The sequence below is a fragment of the Schistocerca piceifrons genome, chromosome 2 (assembly GCF_021461385.2).
Source record: "Schistocerca piceifrons isolate TAMUIC-IGC-003096 chromosome 2, iqSchPice1.1, whole genome shotgun sequence".
In the NCBI taxonomy this organism is placed as follows: Eukaryota; Metazoa; Arthropoda; class Insecta; order Orthoptera; family Acrididae; genus Schistocerca; species Schistocerca piceifrons.
The window spans coordinates 1,089,531,082-1,089,557,016 of NC_060139.1; the positions used below are offsets into that span (position 1 = coordinate 1,089,531,082).

The 25,935-nt window shown below is 46.1% G+C and overlaps 1 protein-coding gene across 1 annotated transcript in view; it reads right to left on the minus strand.

The window, feature by feature from the left end:
* LOC124776148 (PDF receptor-like) overlaps positions 1–25,935 on the minus strand; it is a 397,145-nt gene that overhangs the window by 276,633 nt on the left and 94,577 nt on the right. Inside the window, exon 3 of the mRNA XM_047250985.1 lies at positions 10,394–10,504. Coding sequence (XP_047106941.1) covers positions 10,394–10,504 — 111 coding nt within the window. The remainder of the gene's footprint in view (positions 1–10,393; positions 10,505–25,935) is intronic.

Genomic DNA, 25,935 nt, shown 5'->3' on the forward strand with positions numbered 1-25,935 from the left:
CCCCTGTGGGAGCAGACTCCTAATAACGGCCACTTCCAGTAATGACTGTTTTAGGAGCTCTGATGTCTTCCTCGTTAATCTCGACGTTGGGTCCCGTGCCAGTTTCCAGTAGGTATCCTCCTCCTTAAGTAACTGAATTTAGCGTCGTAGTCAGCTTCATTCAGTACGACGGAGGCATTGCTCTTGTCAGCTGGCAGAACCACGATGAGGGGTCGATGGAGACTGTGTGAAGTCAGTTGCGTTCGTTCCTAATCAAGATTTTGAAATAATCCGGCACGATTCGCGACGAATTTTGTCTACGCTCTCACTAGGCATCCTGCGGAATGCTTGTTCAACGATACTGATAAAATCTGTTCTGGCGTAACCACAAGCGCCGGAACGAAGATGAAGAACGCAAGACCAGAGAAGGCGGCGAAACGACGTCGGCCAATGGTGCGCTGAATAGGACCGCACCACGGCAGGAGTGCTGTCTGGCCGAAGTGAATATAAGTGCCGCTCCAGGCAGCCTCCACCGGACATTAGTAGACAGGATGCGCAGAGCAGTATTAGTGACGTGTGTCAACTTTCAGGAAAACTGCATATGGTAAAGGTCTCTGAATTATACTGCGTGTCGCCCTCACTTGCGGCAGCATTTTGTACATTCAAGTTCAGAACTGCCAATCTGAGTTATTGAAACAAAACTAATAATGTTATTTCCTTGGATTGTTGTATAGCCCCTTAGGCACCCTACACGAGACGAGTGGGCAAGACCCAACAATACAACAGACAGGAATACTCCGAGGCGCTGAAGTGAAGTTAAAAGCTTTCCTAAGTGCCGAAATAGCACCTGAGTTGATATGTCTCTCCGTCGTATTCATGACAGTTAGTTCTGTAATTTTCATTCTGAATCGTGTTGTTGTTTCTCTTTCTCTTTCTCTGTGGTCTTCTTTTGCGATGAGTCCTCTTGTGCTTAGTGGCAGCGTCCACCCACTCACAGTTCAAATAGCTCTGAGCACTATGAAACTTAACTTCTGAGGTCATCAGTCCCCTAGAACTTTTTTTTTTTTTAATTTCTTTATTCAAATTATTTCATACATTGTAACCCACCACCTAATCATTAGGGGTCTTAGATCTACATTACATTTAATTGATATTAGCAGCATTGTTAACCTCTATTACTAGTGTTAGTGAACTTACTTGCTACAGGAAATGAGGAGTTAGTTTCTTATTGGGTAAGATCTAGTTCTACTCTTAGCTAACTAATCTAAGGGCTACTTCCTGCAGCGTTACAGGCGTGCCAGTTGTTAAATATAAACCTACTGTGTGGCCGTGCCCACTGAGCTAAGCCCAGTGAGCATGCCCCTGGCACTGGGCTGGCCTTAAAGAAAGTCGCTGCAGGTTCTGTTAGTGGTCTTCTATCTCCTATCTACTAAGTGGTTAAATTAGTTCTAAGTCACAGTCGGTGCGCAGTTGTCAATTTCGGGTATTGGCGCTCCCTCCCCCTTGTTCCAGGGCGTGGCGGATTCCTACCGTCACGGCGATTGGCCAGTCCACGCCCTAGCGGAATGGGATGGGTCGCCTTCAATTATGTCATGTCTGGTGGCTCATATATTTTCCCTGAGGTATTCTTGCAGGACTTTTGCTGATACCTCGCTGGCAAGGCGGTTTAATATGGTGAATGTAGTAGGGTCTCTAATTAACTGGTACGTGTTGTTGTGAGGCAGCTGGTTTCTTAAGTCACCGGCTACGTCATCAAAGACCGGGCACTCATAGATCACGTGATCCGGAGTGCCCCATTCAGCTCCACAATCACACGAGGGGATAGCCCTTTTCCCGAATTGGCAAATATATGCCGGATACGGTCCATGCCCTGTGAGGAAGTGCACCAGTCCCTTGCTTGGTTGAAAATGCGAGAGTTGGAGGCGTTCTTTGATGTTTGGGAGCAGCTGGTAAGTCCTTCGGCCTGTTGTTTCTGCGTCCCAGAGTTCTTGCCATAGCTCTTCTCCTCTCCTCTTAATTGCAAACTTGTCCCCCACCCGCACTCCCAAGATGCTCTCGGTCTTTTCTACATCTCCCCTTTTCACCCAGTACCAGGCTGCCTGTTCCCGGATTTTGATGTCCAGGGGACACACCCCCATGAGTGTTAGTAGTGCCCCTCCTGGAGATGTTCTGTACGCTCCGATGGAGCGCAGAAGCATGTTACGTTGCACCCTCCTCACAGACATAGCGGGCACGACCCTCGTGAGCCTGTGTGCCCACACTCCGAATCCGTAACCCACGATGGAAACGAGAATGGTGTTGCGGTACAATTTTATGAGTTCTGGTGGAAGATGAAACCTATTGTGTCCTATCATGATCAAATTGTTTAGAGCTTCTAGTGATCTTTGTGTGACTGTTTCGATGTGTTTGGCGAAGTTCCACCTTTCATCAATTGTTACTCCAAGGTACCGGGCCTCTCGACGCCGAATCACCGGTGAGCCCTCGATTCTTACCGTTGGATTCCTGGCCAATTGGCCTTTCAGTAACAAGTATGTTGACTTGCTAGGCGCAATAGTCATTTTCGTGTTTTGGCACCACTGTGTAAGAATTGCTAGTGTCCTATTAATTTTAGGTTCGAGGTCTTCGCGACTTCGGCCGTCAACCAGCAGAAGGAGGTCGTCAGCGTAAGCTATCGCCTCTAGCACATCCACACTATTTTCCAAGCTCTCCAGGAGAGGCTCCATATTTCTATCCCAAAAGAGTGGCCCCAGGACAGAGCCCTGTGGACACCCCTTCGTGATTTTCTTGCCAATTCGCTCGCTAGGGGACGATAGCCAGACCTCTCTTTCCATACAATAGCTCCTAAGACAGCCGTATAGCGGCCCTGGACACTCCTTCTCCCGCAAGCAGGAGAAGAGCGAAGGCCACCACAGGTTATCAAAGGCGCCACTGATGTCCACCATGATGCCAACTATGTACTTGAGCGGAGACAACCCACAGACCTCGGATGCGAGGGCAATTGCGTCATACGCAGATCGCCCCTGCCGAAAACCGAATTGTCTGTCGCTCATCCCGCAAAACATCCGGTGTGCTGTCAGTCTATCAGCTAGTAACCTCTCCAGCAATTTGCCTAACAGGTCCAACAGACAGATAGGTCTGTAAGATTTTGCTTCTTTAGGGTCTTAGTCCCGCCCTTTTTTGATAATTACAACATTGGCCTGTTTCCAGATTTTGGGGAATGTTCTCAGGCGCAGGGCCTCGTTGTAAATTCTTGCTAAAGGTGTCACCAGTTGAGGAGCGAGGTATTGCACCACCTCCGCGATGATGCCGTCTGGTCCTGGGGCCTTTCCTTTCTTTAGTAATTTTATGTGGGCTGCCACTTCCTCTTCTGAGAAAGGGTACACCATGGTGTTATTCTCGTAATCTGCCTGCATAGCCTGCCTAATTAGGCATTGTTCTTCTGTGTCCTCTTCCTCTTTATCATCAGGGAGGAGGGAGTGGAGGAGGACCTCAGCAGTTTCCTGCCAAGATCCAGTCATCCGGGTCCCGTCCCTGATAGTGGAGAGCACCATTGGCGACCTGATTTTCTCTCTTACTATTTTGTAAGGAGTGCCCCAGGGATCCATAGCCAATTGGGTGTGCACATATTTCTTCCAGCTTTCCAGCCTGACTGTTTGCAGTTCCTTCTGGAACTGCTCTTTGGCTTCCCTGTATGTTCGTAGCCATGTATGTTTTTCTTCCCAGACGACGCTTCGCTGGTAATACCTCCTCGCCCTCCTGACAGACTGACGCATCTGCCCCAGTTCCGCTGACCATGGTGATGGAGAAGCCGCAACGGCTCTCCTCCTGGTTGGTACAGCAGCCTTGACTGCCCTGGTAAGAGCGCCCACCAGATCTTCGGCGTGTTTGTCGATATCTTCGTCATCATCTGGCCATGTCGGAGTGTCAAACTCTCTTGCAAGGCGCTCCCAATTGGTCTTGTTATAGTTTAGTTGTACTTCCCACCCTATGTCCCAGTGGCACTCCCGATCTGAAATTGTAAATGTGATAAAGTTGTGATCGCTGGTTGTTTCTCCATCAGTAACAATCCAGTTTTGTATATTGGCAGCGATGTTGGTGGTCATCAACGTGATGTCGATATTAGTTCCATCTCCTCCCCCTCCTGTGTAGGTGGGGGGGTTTCCTGGTCTATTGGCAATGAGGAGTTGTAGAGACATGATAGTCTCTTCCAGCTTGCCTCCTCTTTCATCTCGGGTGCCACTGTGCCACAGGGGGGATTTGGCGTTCACGTCCGCCACCACAACTGCCTTTCTGCCCCTCAGCACCGTTGCCACCTGCGTGAGTTGGTCAAGGTAAACGTCAATGTCTGTACCGTATTGAAAATACATGTTTATTAAGTATATCACGCCAATTGGTGACTGAAGTTCGATGACATTGCAGTGATCGTCCGAAAGATGTGAGAGCACCGTTACCCGCAGTGCCTTGTTGGTTATTATGATGGTGGCTTTCGGGTCATCTCCGAAGCTTACCACTTGCCAGCTCATGGCAGCAAAGGCTACATTCCCCGCAAGAGAGTATGGCTCCTGCAAACAGAGCACATCAAGGCTCCTCTCCTCCACCACTCTTCGAAGCTCCTGCATGACCAGCCTACTATTATGTACATTTAGCTGCCCTATCTGTATTTCTGTAATTATGGGAAATATGTGTGTACATATGATGCTGGGAAGGTTTTCGTCCAGTCGTAGGCTATTCTCCCATTGGATAGGACAGACTGATTGTATATTTCATCTAAGTTGAAGGTTTCGTTCCTTCTCTCAAACACCTTCTTTACTAGGTCACGCAGGGCGCCAAAGTCGGTGGGGAGATTCATAGTCTTTAGTTGTACCCTGTCAACAGCCTCCATGACCGAGAAGGTGACCTTACGCCCGTACCTATGTCCTACTCGCACTAGATGTCGCAGTGCAGTGGTCAGGACAGCCGGCTCCTCCAGGCGGGATAATTGTAAAGAATGTTCAAGATTAGGGTATATTCTGATCGGATCAACCACTGTTCTCACAGCTGTTGGTTGTCTCGAGTCAGTACTAGCGTTAGTGTTATTTGTTGTATGTGTATTTGAACTTGTAATTGTGTTGACCTGCACCGGCATTTCCAGTACAGGACTCCCTTGAACGAATGCTGGTCGGCCCTCCGCTACAGGACGCCTGTCTCGAGTTGCCTGATTTCCTGGCGTTCGTGATCCCCAGCAGTAGGGAGAGGGAGCTGCCGCTTGTTCTTGTGGATCCGTTTGGACACATGTATCCTTCATTCTCTTCCTGCCATCTCTTCCTTCTGCGAGTGTTGCAAGGAACTGTTTGAACTGGGCTGCTCTTGCCGCCTCCCTTCTCCTCTTGCATGGGGATTTTCTTTTAGGCATCCTGGGTGCCGTAGTTAACTCAGCCATAGTCGGTTCTTGATATTAACCTCTGCTCCAGCATCTTGTACGTTGGGCAGTTGCGACCAGAGGCATTACAAGTCTTTTTGCCTGTTCTCATGCATGGGATGCATTTTGCAGATTTTGTGCAGTTTTTTCTAATGTGATTTTCTTCTCCACACCTGGAGCAAGCCGACTTCCTTTCACAATATTTATGCACATGGTCAAGATCGCCGCAATTATGGCAGCGAGGTACCACCAAAAAGTCCCGCACGTTGATGGCGTGAAAGCCAATGTAGATCCTACCCATTGAGGTTAATCTCTTCCACATCTGGCCAGAGACTTCCGCTACATGATGTACAACGTCTTTGTCTCTTGGCCCCGTTTTAAATTCAAGTTTGAATTCATTTTTAAAGTCATCAGTACTTATATCATCAAAATTATGAATTCGAATTGTTTCCTGGAGTTCATTATTATCAAATGTGACTGGTATGTCATACATAACAACAATAGGATTTCTCTTTCTTGGTGGTTCACATTTTACTGCTTTACACAGTTTCTGGTTGTTAAGTATTTTATTCCGGTCATCCTCCGTTGCCACATCGACTATTACTACATTCTTTGTAGCTTTTACTTTATTTTGATTTTGTCTTTTGCAGGATTGATCGTTGTTGTAAAAATTTCCTGTATTTTCTTAGTGTCTTGACCGGGCAGTGGTCTCAAAAAGACAGCAGTGTCCGGTCTTTGTGATACTTTTACAATGGTATCTCTTGTAGTCTGGCTCTTAGGTGCCGTTTGAGCGACTACATTTGCCCATGATTTTGTTGGCTGCTTGCGCAGCCTTTCATTTTCCTTCTGCAGTTCTTCAACTCGCCCCTCGAGCTTCGCATGGGCGATAGCCCAGGAGGCGAGTTCATTTTTTAGGGTCAAGATCGCAGCCTGGCTTATCTTTCCATTCTTTACATTGGCTTCCAGGTATTGTGTAATCCTGGCATGCCTCTCACTGATGCTTTCCTCGATCTGCCCCGTGCCCCCTTATGGGAAGGGAACAGTAAGCAAAGAAGCCCTCGAAGGCGCGCATGAATCGCTTGTCTCTGTCTCAGACATATTGTTGACAAGCGAAAAAAGGATTGGGAACCCGTCTCTTGCCCCGGACCGGCTCCTCTGGCATGGGGGGGGGGGGGGGGGGGGGGGGGACTGTTGCAGCTCGCCCACCGGCCTCGCCCCAAGGCCAACGGCACTCTTCGAACTGCGGGGTTCAGCGCGCCGTTGCCAGCGCACTGGTCCCCTTCTGTGGCTCTGTCATCGTCGATTTCACGCGACGCTCCCCGGCAACTGCACCCCGCACTCCGGAGAGGCGGATGCACCTCTCGCCCTTCGCCGCTTACTAGCCCGAGCTTCCACCTGTCGGCCAAGGTCCCACTCCTACTCAGGTGGTGGGTCGGTCACCCAGTCGTTCAGCGGTCTGGACCCATCTAACCTAGAACTTAAAACTACTTAGACCTAACTAACCTAAGGACATCAGACACATCCATGCCCGAGGCAGGATTCTAACCTGCGACCGTAGTGGCGTCGCGGTTCCAGACTGTAGCGCCTAGAACCGCTCGGCCATCCCGCCCACTCCCAGTCTAGTCACAAGAGTACCTCTGTCAACTGCAGGTGGACAGCCTATTAAATGTAGCCTTACCAGCAGTGAGGCATAGCTGGCACGACGATGGATACTTCTGGCTTCCGAAGTGTTAATGTGATGGCTCACCATGGCAAATCGCGGAATCGTGTTCTCATCTCGGCAGCGTAGCAGGAAGGCTAGAGAGCTAAATAGGTTAGCCTCCTCAACACGCACCTTCCCCAGGCGTTTAATGTTGCACCACGTTTCCTTCCCATATACGTACATAATGTATGACTGCACGGTCTTGCAGCGATATAAATTACTTAGGGCATCCAGCTGCGTCAGGTGTGCTCAGGGCAGCAGTCGAACATTTTCTGTATCCAGAAAGGCCGCTTACAGGACCTGCAATATGAGGTCGTGCATTTTCCTGCTGAAATGTAGGGTTTCGCAGGGATCGAATGAAGGGTGGATCCACGGGTCGTAACACATCTGAAATGTAACGTCCACTCTTCAAAGTGCCGTAAATGCGAACAAGAGGTGACCGAGACGTGTAACTAATGGCACCCTATATTATCACGCTGGGTGATACGCCAGTATGGCGATGACGAATACATGCTTCCAATGCGTTCACCGCGATGTCGCCAAACACGGATACGACCATCATGATGCTGTAAACAGAACCTGGATTCATCCGAAAAAATGACGTTTTGCCAATCGCGCACCCAGGTTCGTCGTTGAGTACACCATCGCAGGCGCTCCTGTCTGTGATGCACCGTCAAGTGTAACCGCAGCAATGGTCTCCGAGCTGATAGTCCATGCTGCTGCAAACGTCGTCGAACTGTTCGTGCAGATGGTTGCTGTCTTGCAAACGTCCCCATCTGTTGATTCAGGGATCGAGACGTGGCTGCACGATCCGTTACAGCCATGCGGATAAGATGGCTGTCTTCTCGACTGCTAGTGATACGACGCCGTTGGGATCCAGCACGGCGTTCCGTATTACCCTCCTGAACCAACCGATTCCGTATCCTGCTAACAGTCATTGGATCTCGACCAACGCGAGCAGCAATGTCGCGATACGATAAACCGCAATGGCGATAGGCTACAATCCGACCTTTATCAAAGTCGGGAACGTGATGGTACGCATTTCTCCTCCGTACACGAGGCATCACAACATCGTTCCAGCAGGCAACGCGGGTCAACTGCTGTTTTTGTATGAGAAATCGGTTGGAAACTTTCTTCATGTCAGCACGTTGTAGGCGTCGCCACAGGCGCCAACCTTGTGTGAATGCTCTGAAAAGCCTATCATTTGCGTATCACAGCATCTTCTTCCTGTCGGTTAAATTTCGCGTCTGTGGCACGTCATCTTCGCGGTGTAGCAATTTTAGTCGCCAGTAGTGTAGAACAATGAACAGCTATCCGGCAGCGGCTCAGCAGCGCTTCGTGCTCGGCTGTAGCAGTTAGCGCGGCGGCGAGGGCACTGCTGCCACTGCTGGAGTACTGTTTTACTGTCCCTCTTAAAACATGTCGATAAAAAGAATACCGGAAAAAAATAGTCTCGAACCTTTCTGTCGAATGAGCTCCTAAAATTTAAAACAAATTTTGTTGGTAGCGGGAAACAAACCGAGTCTTTCCGTCGACATTGGTTGCCGCATGGAAGACGTGATGAGGACTACTTGTTTGGGCGGATTCCTGCCACATATTGCAATACCGAAATTTCAAATATCTACTGAAACACCAAAGAGAATGTGCCTGACACATTTAGAAATACTGTGCCACGAAAATAGAAGCCATTGCAAAATTCAAAATTGTTTCATATATAACGAACCTAACGGTGGACCACGAAAAAGTCATCAGGATATATGGCTACGAACTTTAAAGGCGTGGTACATTGTATATTTTTTCTCACAAAATATTTTATGTTTTTAGGGAATGTGAAGATGAAAAGTTATCCAAAACTCATGCGAAATTGTTGTTGGAATATCCGTCTCCTTCAGTTTCTCTAAGACTCATTTAGTTACTTCGTAACAGTGCCCTTAGCATAAAAGTCATTTTCCTGCACAATAATATATATCGCCCAGTTTGTGTTGTACGATAAACGTTGTTTCTATGCACCTATAGGCAGCAAATTTAGACCCATATTATATGTACGGTAAAAGTATGAAATAATGGGCTGCTGCCCTATTATGTTCGAAATTTTGATTCTTTACGTAAAAGTAATGAAAAATAGCGGATCGGACGTAAGCACACATGAATTCCTTGTAATGTGAACGGAGGAAATTCACAACTTGGCAACACTCCGGTTAACAGTCACTTTCTTCGTCAAATATATCAACAGATCTAAGCCTCTAATCCATCAATGTGTAGGAAACTATAGAGCCTTATGCATACGATTAAATGCATTTATTTTCGAGCGCTGTGACGATTTCATCTCAACCGAAACGGATGTTTCGTCGTGAGCGTTGAACGTGAGTTATTTTCGTAAATGGAAGCGGATTGACCCGCACCCTTTCGCAAGAGTTGATTACGAGAGATCTCAGACTGTTATTAGGCCGAAACACGTCTAAATCGGTGGGATGCAGGGTCTGATCTCTCCCTTCTAATCAACAAACCGTTTCCTCTTCATGCAAACCGTTTCCTCTTCATGACTAGATTTCTTCGTGTGAGCACACTGCCAAAGAATTTTTTCTGGTGGTATAGTTTCACTTCACTGTACTTCACTGAAGTAAATGAGGTTTGGCAAGAAAATATCTGGAATGACTTTTTTAACAGACTGGCAGCGTAGGCCTTAAGGTCAAATGCCAAACTGCTGAGTACCTACCATCTTTCCTCTCTATTCCCATTATCCTTTCACTACCAACACCTTAGTCGAGCCCTTGCCTTCCTTTGTGTCAAACTGTGAGGTATATCCGTAATCCAGTTACTTTTAGGCCAAAGCTCGTATGTTACAAAATGTCAAGAAATGACAGTGGAAAATCTCCTATAGTGAGCATACGCTCATTCGTACTGCGCTTTAACTTTATTCAAATTTTGCTGTATTTCGTTATATTCTAAATGTCAATCCCTGTCACCGACGCTCTATTACTTTCAATTGCATGTTGATACAATGGAGTAATATTTCTTGCTGAGGTACTGTGCTGCTGTGTTTACTACGCACAGTCCGCGGCTCGTGGTCTTGCGGTAGCGTTCTCGCTTCCCGCGCACGGTGTCGCTGGTTCGATTCCCGACGAGGTCAGGGTTTTTCTCTGCCTCGAGATGACTGGGTGTTGTGTGTCTTTCATTATCATTTCATGCTTATTCACTAGCAAGTCGCCGTAGTGGTGTTAAAGAACTTGTGGAGCGGCGGCCAAACGGCCCCGCGAGGGGTCTCCCGGCCACCAACGTCAGACGCTCATTATTGTTACTATGCACGCACTCACTGGTCTGGTCGAGCCCGTTGAAGCTGGGGCAGCGCTGCTTCGCCGTGGTCCCCGCCCTGGTGGGGGGCCAGCAGAGGACCTGGTCCCACGTCCAGTTGCAGTACAGGCCGCCTGCAATCACAACACACAGCGATACGTTTTACCACATGGAGAATTAAATTAAACAGGCACAACAATTCAAGGTGTCATAAACATTTGCGAAATTTATTCACTGTTCTGAACAAAACGTCAGGTCTACAGCTTTCCGTACACACAATATCTCGCAGAGAACTGATATGTAAATGGGTTGGTTAGATGTTTTGGTTCAAATGACTCTGAGCACTATGGGACTTAACATCTATGGTCATCAGTCCCCTAGAACTTAGAACTACTTAAACCTAACTAACCCAAGAACATCACACAACACCCAGTCATCACGAGGCAGAGAAAATCCCTGACCCCGCCGGGAATCGAACCAGGGAACCCGGGCGTGGGAAGCGAGAACGCTACCGCACGACCACGAGGTGCGGACTAGATGTTTTGTTCGTTTACAAAATGTCTATCAGATATCTGTCACCCGCAATATAGGCGCAATATGACTGTAAGTGTGGAAGAATTACAAGACCTGATCAGTGGAATGAACGGTATACTGAGCACAAAACATGCACTGATCGTTAAAGAATGAATAACGAAAGAAATAAGGAACATTAGAACTGAGGTTAGCGACACATGTAACACGAAAACTACGGACAACGAAGTAGATAGAGGAGAAAGATGTAAAATAATACATGATGGACAAAATAAGAAGGCTGTGAGAAGCAGAATCGCGCAAACAAGGCATTCTTAGGTCTTCTAGGAAGAAATTTCTGATAGTATGTCTGGAGCACAGCATTGTATGGAGGTGAATCGTAGACTGTGGGGAGACGAGGAGAATCGGAGCGTCTGAGATATGGTGCCATGAAGAATACTGAAAATGGAACTGATTGGTGAAACAAGAAATGTGAACGTCCTCCGCAGATTTGTCGATGAGTATATGGCAAAAACACGCTACTAGAAGGTGCAGAATTGAAAGATAGGACGTTAAGACATCAAGGAGAATCTTCTGTTAGATCACAGAGTACGGTGAGGGGAGACCAAGAATGGAATATTTCCAGCAAATATAGAGCAGACCGGGTCTAAGAGCCACACTGAGATGAATATGTTATCACAGCGGAGGAAGTCATGATAGGCCATATAGAACCTGTCAGAAGAAGACACTAAAAACAAAATAAAGGAGGAAATAATGCCAGGTTGATTCTGGATATGTGAAGGAACTGGTGAGTTAAAAGGAGCATTCAGTGAACAGTAGACAGCTCTAGGGAGCTTCTACTTTTAGGAGTGGAGGAGCGAATTGTCTATTAACGAGGAGGTCATTACAGACAGAGTATATTGTTGGTATGATAGGGAAGAAGGGCAGCAGAGCCTTCCTTGTTCTGTTGGAAGAGGATATTGTATACGACAAGATAAAAAATTATCGAATACTAGAAATGAGTGAATAAGACACCAATCACGTTACAGTGAACAGAGTGGAACGAGGTGGTAATGAATACTACCCAGTGACTGATTTTGATTAGCTGGATGTCACAGATGGTGAAAATATTCGAGTAACCTGTGATGAAAACAAGAAATTTTTCATACAACCAAGACAGACAAAAATGTAATTATGGTCAGGGAGCTCAGTTCGATAGCACAAAAAGAAAGAGAAGAAAAAGTGGTTGGAGAATGTGAATTGGGGAAAGAAATGAAAGCGGAGGGCGACTGCTATGATTTTGCATGTAGCACAATTTAATCATCGCCAACAAGTGGTCTATGAAAGATAGCAGTATACGCGGAAAAGATCTGGACACACTGGAAGGTGACACACAGATTAAACAGTAAGACTGGTAAAAAAGATAACTTACGGTATGTACAAGAACAAAGATGGAAAAAAAGAATAGAAAACAAACAACAAAGTACTTTCATTACAAAGCATATAAAACAGGAAAGTAGTCTTTCGGTAATAATGTTCAATATATACATCAAAGTGAAATAAATAAAAAAAACATGAGTGGGATTGACGTTCAGGGTCAAAGATGATCAAACTTTGCGTAAAGTAGTGAAACTGAATAGGAAATGCATGACATTTTGAATGGAATGGAGTTTCTGATAACAATATTAATTGAGAGTGAACCCAGTGAATACAAAGGTAATGAAAAGTACAGAAATGATTAGCGATAAAATTAGAAAGTAAACTGGTATCACAAGGTACACGGAGTGGAAGAGTTCTGCTGCTTTGGAAGCAAACTGACACAAGGTAGACGAAGCAGATAGAATGGAAAAAGTAGAAAGGAACAGGGAAACAGGACATTCCTGGGAAATGAAGTCTGCTATTATCAGACACTGCAGTATCGACGAAATCTCCATAGACCACACCACTCGCAGCTGCAGTAGTGACAGCACTTTTGACCCAACCCCGGCGGGGAGTGAGTGACAGTTTCAGACGAGTTTAATAAGTCTTATCTGTGTGTTTCAATACAAGCAAGCTCTCGATAACATATCACAAAGTTAAGATCAGCAGTGGGTACCTTTTCATTTCAATATTGATTTCCTGTTGGCCCGGCACGGAGCCGAGCATTTGCGAGGTATGGCAGGCAAGGCGATTAGTATAATTTCGTTGGGGGCCTGTACTTCTCGTGGGCGCCGCGCGAGCTTTCTCCATTGCTCGCTGTTCTCCGTCGGGTGGCCACGCATAAGAGCCGCCAGAGGACGCTCAAATCAGATGATCTCACAGCACGCTACTCTGATTGGCCGGTGCATCCTTTTAAGCAGCCACAAATCAGAGATGCCTCAGATCAAGTGCATCTACAGGCCTATGAAGATGGCAGAGAGGAACTATATATCAACGTAGCATTATGCTACTGGTTTGTATTAATGTTCAGCAACTTATGCATGTGAATCAGCATTCAAGACTATTCGGTTCTCTCTAGATCACTGCCATCGTTTGTGTATGATTCTGCACCACTAAAGAACCTACAGCGTCCAAAGTCATTTTCAACTCCATTATTAAATGTAGATTGTGTAAATAAAGTTATTCATATGTTACCTGAATGAGATTTTCATTCTGCAGCGGAGTGTGCGCTGATATGAAACTTCCTGGCATATTAAAACTGTGTGCCCGACCGAGACTCGAACTCGGGACCTTTGCCTTTCGCGGGCAAGTGCTCTACCAACTGAGCTACCGAAGCACGACTCACGCCCGGTACTCAAAGCCTTACTTCTGCCAGTATCTCGTCTCCTACCTTCCAAACTTTACAGGAGCTCTCCTGCGAACCTTGCAGAACTGGCACTCCTGAAAGAAAGGATATAGCGTAGACATGGCTTAGCCAGAGCCTGGGGGATGTTTCCAGAATGAGATTTTCACTCTGCAGCGGAGTGTGCGCTGATATTAAACTTCCTGACAGATTAAAACTGTGTGCCCGACCCAGACTCGAACTCGGGACTTTTGCCTTTCGCGGGCAAGTGCTCTACCAACTGAGCTAGCTCAGATGGACCTTTGCCTTTCGCGGGCAAGTGCTCTACCAACTGAGCAAGCTCAGATGGTAGAGCACTTGCCCGCGAAAGGCAAAGGTCCCGAGTTCGAGTCTCGGTCGGGCACACAGTTTTAATCCGCCAGGAAGTTTGATATCAGCGCACACTCCGCTGCAGAGTGAAAATCTCATTCTGGAAACATCCCCCAGGCTGTGGCTAAGCCATGTCTACGCTATATCCTTTCTTTCAGGAGTGCCAGTTCTGCAAGGTTCGCAGGAGAGCTCCTGTAAAGTTTGGAAGGTAGGAGACGAGATACTGGCAGAAGTAAAGCTGTGAGCATCGGGCGCGAGTCGTGCTTCGGTAGCCCAGTTGGTAGAGCACTTGCCCGCGAAAGGCAAAGGTTCCGAGTTCGAGTCTTGGTCGGGCACACAGTTTTAATCTGCCAGGAAGTTTCATATGTTGCCTTTTTGTAGGTGACTGATGGTATTTATTGTCGTCTCGTCTACTGCTATAACAGACATCGAACTTAATGTCTGTTTGGAGCACAGCATTGTATGGTAGTCAATTATTCACTGTGGGAGTACAATAAAAGACGAAAATTGAAGCGTTTGAGAAATGGTGTTACAGAAGAATGTAGAAAATCATGTGAACTGATAATATAAGAATTGAGAAAGTACTTCGTAAAACTGGTAATGAGAGGAACATGTACAAAGCATTAGAATAAGAAGGAATGTAGTGACAAGACGTGACTGCAGACGTTAGGGTCAGTCTGCTTTCCCCAGTCGTGCGGCGCGGACGTCTGTTTACGTCCCTGCCGCGGTGCTTAGCGCGTACGCGGCTTTTTACTTCGCGTTAGCCTTCACTAGTGCTTGCGCTTTCGAACTAGAATGACTCATTCGTACCGTAAATCTACTATCAAGATCAGCTATAACAATGTATTTGCACGACCGAAAGCATTTGAAATAGAACGATTTATACGTGAAGAAACTAAAATTGAACCACAATATACGACTGGCGCCCACAAGCAGTATGGTCTACGTCAAACTGATCAACGACACGTTGTGTGACAAGATCGTATACGACCATAAACATGGACTTAAATTTAAACATTCAGACGACCATGTCGGAACAGTAGCAATTAATCATGCAGGAATTGGATTGAGAACTGCAAGAGCATTTGAGCTGCAATTTGAGGTTCCGGCTGAGATCGTGGTTAACGAGCTCCAACCCTACGGACGGGTACTTAGTCGCCTAGCAGAAAAAGGGACAACCTTTACCACGCACCCGGCACTCAATGGTGTGCGACAAATACGGATCGAGGTATCAAAACATGTGCCGCCTTATCTCACAATTGGAGGCTACAGAGCGATAGTCATTTATGACGCTCAGCCCAAAACTTTCTCAGGTTGTGGTCAGGATGGCCACGTTCGCTCAGCGTGTCTCCAATGAAGACTTGCACAGATACCGACAAGTGAATCTGTGGCACCACCTGTGGCGGCGTCTTTCCCTCTCACATACGCAAATGTGTTCCGGACGCCCAACCGTACAGTGATAGGTTGCAGCAGCTGGTCAGGCCAGTCGAAAAGCCGACGACGGCGGATGACGACATAAAAATGGTGGCGGCGGCGACGACCCCTATTGATCAGCAACGACCGGTACCACCAGTAGGTACAGAGACCGGATGAGCAAAAGGTCATCGACAGTCGAATAGTGCCAACGGCTGCCTTCGTGTCCGGCTGCAGTGGTCGACAGAGACAGTCTCTCACATTCGGGTACGGGAAAGCACACACGTGTTCAACCGTCTCCGAAATGGCGCAAGAAACGACGTCTAATCCCGTGGGACGACCCCTTAATACGTATGCAGAACGACGATCAAGAAACGACCGAGGAAGATGGCCACCTTACACAGGATCCCGAGACTCCTCATCCGAACACCACTGGCTCGACGACAGCAGCATACGTCAAGAGCGACCTCAAGAATTTGAAAACGCACGGCAAGCTGCAGTCCATTGCCACTCCGAAGTATTAGAAGACGAGCCACAGAGAGGCGGCGCTGGCAAACCAGGGCCGACGAAAAACTTGTCCCAAGGAGACTGAGTTGATGATTGTGAAGAGGACTCAACGATAGTAGCAACAGGCGACAAGGTGGGTGCGGCGCCCCTCTTATGTTCAACTTATAAACAACGACGGTGGGTAGTGTGGGGTCACTTACTGCGCCAGCACAGCAACAGACGGCGTAAGCTCCCATGACTGATATACATGCGACGGAACGAAGAAAAGCATATCGACTTCGTTCTGTCGATATCTACTGAAAGACATGCTCCAAGCGGCGAACATCGACATCGTCCTCCTACAAGATGTATACGTCGATGAATTTCCTGTCATGTACGGGTACGTATCTTATATATCACACGCCTCCGAAACTGGCAGCGGCATAGCAATACTTTTCAAAGAAGACATCACGGCACATGATGTACTGTACCCATAATCGGTACGGGGATTAGCAATGACAGTACTTGATGTACGACTCATCAACATACAAGCACCATCCGGCGCAGACAGGAGGCGAGAGCGTTCCCGTTTATTCGCAAACGAAATTGCCCCGCTCTTCCAAGGTCTGCACGACCGATTAATCCTAGGTGGCGAATTTAATTCTGTACTTGCACGGAAAGACCATTTTCCTCGATATAATCCGTGTCAAGAATTACGAATGTTGGTGCAGAGTGTGTATCAGGTTGACATCTGGGAGCATGTCCATGACCTCCGTCCTGGATACTCCCATACAGCAACTCATTCTCGACCGAATGAATGTCGCACGCAATCTTAACGCTGACGTTATGGAAGCAGAGCTGTACGTTCTGGAAACAGAGCTGTCGCCTACAGCATATACCGGCCATGCAGCATTAGTATGTACAGTCTCCCTCCGGCGACAGCAAGTGTGGCGTAGCCGCGGTCCCCTGAAAATGCGGAACAAATGTATTCTCCGGAACAGCAAGAGGCGGTACAACGAGCAAAGGCCAAAATTATATCCATCATGGGACGTCACCTCGAAGGTATGGTGGTCAGGGCGCATCGGTGGATACATTGTACTTACGAGACGACATACCCGGATGACAGAACAGCAAGGGGCGATTGGAAATAAGATTGTCCATTGTGGTATGTGTTTTATTTTATTTATGTAACGGGAGAGTAATGTTCAGTTTACTAGCTTCAATCAGTACAGAAATATTATTTGTGGTATGACAAAGCAGATGTTGTCACCGAAATTTAACTTCACTTCAATGTTATATGTAAACCAGGATTTGCTTTAATTTGTGAAAGATATTCATTGAAATTTGAAGCATAAGTGGAGAAGTATTTCTTTTTAACGTAATTCTATTGTGTTTTTTATATCTTATGTATGATTACCTTCCAAAGCTTACTACTTATGACAATGTTTTTATACAGGGTTATTACAAATGATTGAAGCGATTTCACAGCCCTACAATAACTTTGTTATTTGAGATATTTTCAAAATGCTTTGCACACACATACAAAAACTCAAAAAGTTTTTTTAGGTATTCACAAATGTTCGATATGTGCCCCTTTAGTAATCCAGCAGACATCAAGCCGATAATCAAATTCCTCCCACACCCGGCGCAGCATGTCCCCATCAATGAGCTCGAAAGCATCGTTGATGCGAGCTCGCAGTTCTGGCACGTTTCTTGGTAGAGGAGGTTTAAACACTGAATCTTTCACATAACCCCACAGAAAGAAATCGCATGGGGTTAAGTCGGGAGGGCGTGGAGGCCATGACATGAATTGTTGATCATGAAATCGCTTCAATCATTTGTAATAGCCCTCTATATAAAGAAATTTTTAATCTCATTTTGTAATACCAACAAAGATTCTAGGGTTACCATCTTTGATTAGTAATCTAAACCACATCGGTCTTGGGTTCGATACCCGCTTAATTTTTGATTAATAATCAGCATATGGCGGGCGAAGGCTTCCGGCGTAAGTCACCCTTGTTCTGTCAACGGCCTTGTCAAGGAGGGCGGAGGAGTGGAAAGAGGTTCAGTGCACTTTTTTGTCCATGGGGTGAGAAACTGCCACTAACGGAGGAACTATCAGCAATGATCAGCGGCATGAGGATGCAGAAGACAATGGAAACCAATGCACTGAAGACACATAACGCGTATCCGCAGGACATGCGACGTGTATTTGACGAAGTGTCCAAGGGGGAGGTGACCATTAAAAAGTTTGAAAAATCAACGAAAGAATAACGTTCTACGAGTCGGGGCGTGGAATGTCAGAAGCTCTAATATGGTAGGGAAAAGGGGAATGCAAAGGCTCGCTCTAGATATAGTAGGGGTCAATGATGTGAAATGGAGACAAGGATTTCTGGTCAGACGAATATAGAGTAATATAAACAGCAGCAGAAAAAGGTATAACAGGTGCAGGATTCGTTAAGACTAGGAAGGTAGGGTAGAGAGTGTGAAACAGTGAACAGATAGGCTTGTTCTCATCAGAATCGACAGCAAACCAACACCGACAACGATAGTTCAGGTATACATGCCGACGTCGCGAGCTGAAGATGAAGAGACAGAGAAAGTATATGAGGACAATGAATGGGTAATACAGTAGGTAAAGGCAGATGAGAATCTAATAGTCATGGGGGCTTGGAGTACAGTTGTCGGGGAAGGAGAAAATGGGCTTGGGAATGCGAGAGAAATTTCAGCTTGTAACAGCGAATGCTCTGTTCAAGAATCAAAACAGAACGTGGTATACTTGGAAAAGACCAGATGATAGGGGAAGATTTCATTTAGATTAAATCATGGACAGATATTCCGAAATGAAATACGGGATTGTAAGACGTACCCAGGAGCAGATACAGACTCAGATCACGATGTGGTAGTGATGAAGAGTAGCTGAAGTTCGAGATTACTCAGCAAGAATCAATAAGAAAAGAAGTGGGATACAGAAGTACTAAGGAATGACGAGACACGCTTGTAGTTCTGTAGGGCTACAGATACAGCAGTAGGAAATAACTCAGTAGGCAGTACAGCTGAAGAAGAATGGACATCTCTAAAAACGGCAGTCACAGAAGTTGGAAAGAAAAGCATAGGTACAAAGAAGTTAACTGCGAAGAAACCATGGGTAACATAAGAAATACTTCAGTTAATCGATGAAAGAAGTAAGTACAAAAATCATCTGGAAAAGAATACAGAAATACAAGTCGTTGAGAAAGGAAATTAATAAGAATTGCAAGGAAGCTAAGACGAAATAGATGCATGAAAAATGTGAAGAAATCGAAAAAGAAATGATGGTCGAAGGACTGACTCAGCATACAGGAGAAAGTGAAAACAACTTTCGATGGAACAAAATGCAAGAGTGGCAACATTAAGGGTGCAACGGGAATTCCACTGTTAAATACAGAGGAGGGAGAGGATAGGTGGAAAAACTACATTGAAGACCTCTGTGAGAGGGAAGATTTGTCAGATGTAGTAGAAGAAGAAACGGGAGTCGATTTAGAAAAGACAGGGGATGTATTAGAATCAGAATTTAAGCGAGCTTTGTAAGACTTAAGATCAAATAAGCAAGAAGGAATAGATAACGTTCCATTAGAATTTCTGAAATAGTTGAAAGAAGTGGCAACAAAAGGACTACTGATTTTGATGTCTAAAATGTATGACTCTGGCCACATACCATCTGAATTTCGTAAAAATATCATTCATACAATTCCGAAGACTGCAAGAGCGGACAAAAGCGAGAATTATCGCACAACCAGCTTAACAGCTTGTTCATCCAAGTTGCTGACAAGAATAATACACAGAAGAATGGGAAAGGAAACTGAGGATTTCCCAGATGACGATCAGTTTGGCTTCAGAAAAGGTAAAGACACCCGAGAAGAAGTCTGACGTTTTGGTTGATAATGGAAGCAAGTCTAAGAAAATCAAGACACGTTCATATGATTTGTCTACCTGCAAAGAGCGTTCGACAATGTAAAATGGTGCAAGATGTTCGAAATTCTGAGAAAAATACGTGTAAGCTAATGGAGAGACGGGTAACATACAGTATGTACAAGAGCCAAGAAAGAATAATAAAGTAGATTACCACGAACGAAGTGCTCGGATTAGAAAGGGTGTAAGAGAGGGATGTAGTGTCCCCCCCCCACCCCCCCCTACTGTTCAGTATGCACATCGAAGAAGCAAAGATGGAAATACAAGGAAGCTCCAGGATTGAAATTACAATTCAAGGTGAAAGGATATAAGCGATACGATTCGCTGATGACATTGCTACGCTGAGTGAAAGTGAAGAAGAATTACATGATATGCTGAATGGATTGAATAATCTAACGAGTACAGAATATGGCTTGAGAGTAAATCGAAGAAAGACGAAAATAATGAGAACTTGTAGAAACGAGACCAGGGAGATACTTGACATCAGGATTGATGGTCACGAAGTAGTTGAAGGAAATCTACTACCTAGGCAGAAAAATAACGGATGACGTACGGAGCAAGGAGGACATCAACAGCAGACTAGCACTGGCAAGAATGGCATTCCTGGCAAAGAGAAGTCTGCTAATATCAAAAGTCGCCCTTAATCTGAGAAGGAAATTTATGAGAATGTATGTTTGGAGCACAGAACTGTATGGTAGTGGAACGTGGGCTGTGGGGAAGCGAGGACAGAAGAGAATCGAAGTATTTGAGATGTGGTGCTACTTGAGGTGTGGCGCTACAGACAAACGTTGAAAATCACGTGGAATGATAAGGTATGGAATGAGGAAGTTGTGCACACAATCGGAGAGGAAAGAGATAGCTGGGAAGCATTGACAAGGAGGGGGGAAAGTATGATAGGACACCTGTTAAGACATCAGGGAATGACTTCCATTGTACTAGAGGGAGATGCAGAGGGCAAAACCTTTACAGGAAATAATTGAGGACGTAAGTTGAAAGTGGTACTGTGAGATGAAGACGTTGGCACAAGAGAGGAATTCGTGGCGGGCCACATCAAACTAGTGAGGAGACTGATGACACAAAAAAAGAAAAAAAAAAAGCTTCACTGGTAGTACTGCCAGTACTTCTGCTCAGCGGCGTTGCCATGGTAAGCGTGTATGCAGTGGCAGCCGCGGATCTGGTTATGGAGGAAATCGAGGATATTTCTTCACAGATCCTCGACGTCCTTGTCCGCTCCAAACATAATAGATGCGTTGGTCACTACATCTACAGAACATCGGCGCACTCCGAAATGTATATAGCCCTGCGGAGAAGCGCACTGTGATAAAACAAACTTTGGTACAACGTGCAAAGTTAATATCAGACCTGTCCCATGAGATGTACCGCCTAACGTGAATTTATCGAGAAATTGTGCGGCTATCACCAAAATAAATGAAGAACGAATCGCAATAAGACCAACGACAGGGGAAGGAGCAGAAGTTTGCATGACTACCGTTCTGTAGCTTCCTTTCATGTGAACTAAGCGGTCTGCTGAAGTGAAACAAAATCAAATCTACACTCCTGGAAATTGAAATAAGAATACCGTGAATTCATTGTCCCAGGAAGGGGAAACTTTATTGACACATTCCTGGGGTCAGATACATCACATGATCACACTGACAGAACCACAGGCACATAGACACAGGCAACAGAGCATGCACAATGTCGGCACTAGTACAGTGTATATCCACCTTTCGCAGCAATGCAGGCTGCTATTCTCCCATGGAGACGATCGTAGAGATGCTGGATGTAGTCCTGTGGAACGGCTTGCCATGCCATTTCCACCTGGCGCCTCAGTTGGACCAGCGTTCGTGCTGGACGTGCAGACCGCGTGAGACGACGCTTCATCCAGTCCCAAACATGCTCAATGGGGGACAGATCCGGAGATCTTGCTGGCCAGGGTAGTTGACTTACACCTTCTAGAGCACGTTGGGTGGCACGGGATACATGCGGACGTGCATTGTCCTGTTGGAACAGCAAATTCCCTTGCCGGTCTAGGAATGGTAGAACGATGGGTTCGATGACGGTTTGGATGTACCGTGCACTATTCAGTGTCCCCTCGACGATCACCAGTGGTGTACGGCCAGTGTAGGAGATCGCTCCCCACACCATGATGCCGGGTGTTGGCCCTGTGTGCCTCGGTCGTATGCAGTCCTGATTGTGGCGCTCACCTGCACGGCGCCAAACACGCATACGACCATCATTGGCACCAAGGCAGAAGCGACTCTCATCGCTGAAGACGACACGTCTCCATTCGTCCCTCCATTCACGCCTGTCGCGACACCACTGGAGGCGGGCTACACGATGTTGGGGCGTGAGCGGAAGACGGCCTAACGGTGTGCGGGACCGTAGCCCAGCTTCATGGAGACGGTTGCGAATGGTCCTCGCCGATACCCCAGGAGCAACAGTGTCCCTAATTTGCTGGGAAGTGGCGGTGCGGTCCCCTACGGCACTGCGTAGGATCCTACGGTCTTGGCGTGCATCCGTGCGTCGCTGCGGTCCGGTCCCAGGTCGACGGGCACGTGCACCTTCCGCCGACCACTGGCGACAACGTCGATGTACTGTGGAGACCTCACGCCCCACGTGTTGAGCAATTCGGCGGTACGTCCACCCGGCCTCCCGCATGCCCACTATACGCCCTCGCTCAAAGTCCGTCAACTGCGCATACGGTTCACGTCCACGCTGTCGCGGCATGCTACCAGTGTTAAAGACTGCGATGGAGCTCCGTATGCCACGGCAAACTGGCTGACACTGACGGCGGCGGTGCACAAATGCTGCGCAGCTAGCGCCATTCGACGGCCAACACCGCGGTTCCTGGTGTGTCCGCTGTGCCGTGCGTGTGATCATTGCTTGTACAGCCCTCTCGCAGTGTCCGGAGCAAGTATGGTGGGTCTGACACACCGGTGTCAATGTGTTCTTTTTTCCATTTCCAGGAGTGTATCTTTAGGTCTCCGTGAAAAATGCGGCAACTAGTGAGACCAGTTGAAAATGCGGCAGGCCTCAGAAGACCTCGATTTACAAGTTACCCTGCAAGCACAGAGACTGTTCTGTAGGACGAAAAGTGCCCACTGTAGACCATAGGAGGAAGGAGCGCAGTACATTTTATAGCGTGGCGCATCTTGCTCGGAGCAAACGCATGCCCGTAAGTGGCGGTAACGCGAGTCCTTTTGACGTCACAGCCGGCAATTATAGTTAAGTAACCTGCCACCAACCTGTCAGCACTTGATCTAATGCTCAAAGCATTTTATCTGGCTGATGTTGTTGTAAGCCTTACCTTTGATTAAACTGACTTAGAAGTTACAATTCTACAATAACTGCGATAAAGGCTGTAATGCTTTGTACACAGTTACATGCTGTTGATTGCTGATAACGTGTATTTGTTCCTACATTTCTGAAGTACAAAAGATTTTAGCCAGCCGCTGTGGCCAAGCGGTTCTAGGTGCTTCAGTCCGGAACCACACGGCTGTTACGGTCGTAGGTTCAAATCCTGCATCGGGAATGGATGTGTGTGATGTCCTTATGTTAGTTAGGTTTACGTAGTTCTAAGTATAGGAGACTGATGATCTCAGATGTTATGTCCCTTAGTGTTTAGAGCCATTTGAACCAACTATAGAACTTAGCTTGTTTTGTTCAATATCTAAATGTTTCACACTATCCTAGTATGGTAACTGTGCAGAAACACTGCAGGTTCTGTAGTTTTATGGTCTGGCACGTACGCCTTGCTGTTGATGCTTTGAATGTGGAATATGGCAGTTCGAAAGACGTCCGTTTGCTCTTCGTGCCTGAGATACATGGCCAGTTTACGGCCAAGCTACACAAGCCGCCGCCTTTTTACACCGCCAAGGGACCGTAGAAGTAATTAAAATGTCAGTATAAATAATGTTTGTTACATGCATACGATTTGTAAGTTCATTGGTATATGCAAAGAACATGACAAAATTCTTGTAAACTCGTTGAACTTTATTCTTCTATTGCAAGTATGGTTGAGTGTATACACGCCTGTGTGTGTGTGTGTGTGTGTGTGTGTGTGTGTGTGTGTGTGTTTGTGTCTTTGATATAGTGCAATTACGAGCAAAGATAGTAATTAATAAGGGTGGCATGTAGCGCTCTGCTCTGCCATTGGCTGATGTTGAGACGTCAGGGTGGAAGCTGGAGCTCAGAAGCAAATGACTCGGCACGCGCGTTTTCCTCAAAAATGTACGTACCTAGACACAAACATTTAGAAAACAATTAGACTACGTACTGAACTGATTATTGTGATCACCCGTTGATTCTCCCGGTTTTTTTGACGAGCTGTCTCAGATATTCTTGCTGTGTCTTTTAATGAAAACCAGCGCAAACGAATAAATGTGCGAGTTCTACACTAAATTCTAATTATCGTTTTGCGTATTTTGGGGAACCCCACACCAAATGTTGCACGCAACTTACTAATGATGCCGCTTTCTCTCCCCTCCAGAAGTGTTAGAAGTTTGTAACGGGAATTTCCGAACATACTGTATAAATATAAATAACAATTTCATTTGACCTGGTCCAAGTCTTTCTATCACAACGATGACAGCTGAAGGCCAGGTTAAGACGAAGACTGAAAAATGGGAGCTCCGGCCGACGTTTGATCCTGCGACTTCACGGGTTCCAGGCACGCGCTTTTGCGCTTGACGACCATGTCGACGTATACCTCACTATTTAATACACACACAGTGTTGAGTGACATTGCGACTATCAAAATGTGTGACATTAATGGCCATATATTTTGACTGCACTTCTTACAAGCTTGAATTATTTACGTCGTCAAGACCGAGACCTCAGAATTTAACAGTAGTTTCGTCTTGAAATCTTTTCCCTTTTCGGAAAAAGGGGTTTTACAGATCACGTGTGTTTTGATTTTTTTGAGTTAGCACCTTAAATTTTTTACAACACCAAGAAACTGTAGATCTTACTATATGGCATAAATTTCATCTTGACATCTTTACTTGTTCTTCAGAAAATGGGTCTCAACAGAAGGAGAGACAGACAGACGAACAACTAACGTCAAAAGAAAACAAAAAGTCATTTTACTTGATTTAATTACAAATTAACAATTTTCGGTTGTTTTCCTTTGCTTGTACCCTAGGACCATGCTTCTTGCCAAATTTTATGATTTTAGGTCAACGGGAAGTAACCTACAGGTTTTGAGTTTACCGTTATCAAATTATGTGAGATAGATGATTGTACCTTTTGATTGCACTCAGTTAGAAGCTTAAATTTTGTACACCGCCAAGGCACCACAGATATAAATTATAGTTTGATATCTCCTGCAAAAAATAGGTCTTAACAGATGGACAGACAGTCAGATCTACCCTATAAGGATTTAGTTTTTACCAACTGGGCTACAGAACCCTAAACCCAGCGGCAGGCACGCTTAGATTCCCCCCTCTATTGCACATAAAAAGCAGAGCGATGGAAATGTTCAATAAAGCAAATACTGCATTATATCTACAATAACAAATGCCGAAGTTGACATGCCGTCAGAAACGAAGCGATGGAATTTCTGTCAGTGAAAAAAAGTGGCAGATGAAATATTAGCTTTTCTGCAAGATGCATCAGTGGAATGTGAGGTGTCGTATACGCTCTAATGTTCCGAAAATGTACATGAGGAGTACAATGATGACGATACGTGCTTAACAAGTGAAGGTGATACCGTAACTGGTGTCGAGCATGTAGTCCTTCAACCTTGCCGGACAAGGAACCATAAATCTTACCTCCCGTGAAACGTGCCAAAGGACAACCGTTGTCTAAGGAACGGGTACTAATCATAATTACGTATATGAAAGTTTGCTTGCAGAATAGTGAAAAAAGCATGTAACGTAGAAAATTATTACGAGTTGTCATCTTGCATTGAAAGCGAAGTTTGCCGTGGAGTCGGGAGGAGAGCAGATTTTGGTTCTCACCATGGCACGGCTGACTCCAGCTACTCCGCGGAGAGAGCCGTTGTACTTGCTTAACACCGCGTGCAGTTCGTTACACATACTTTCTGTGAATCTGAAGAAGTACTGTTAAATA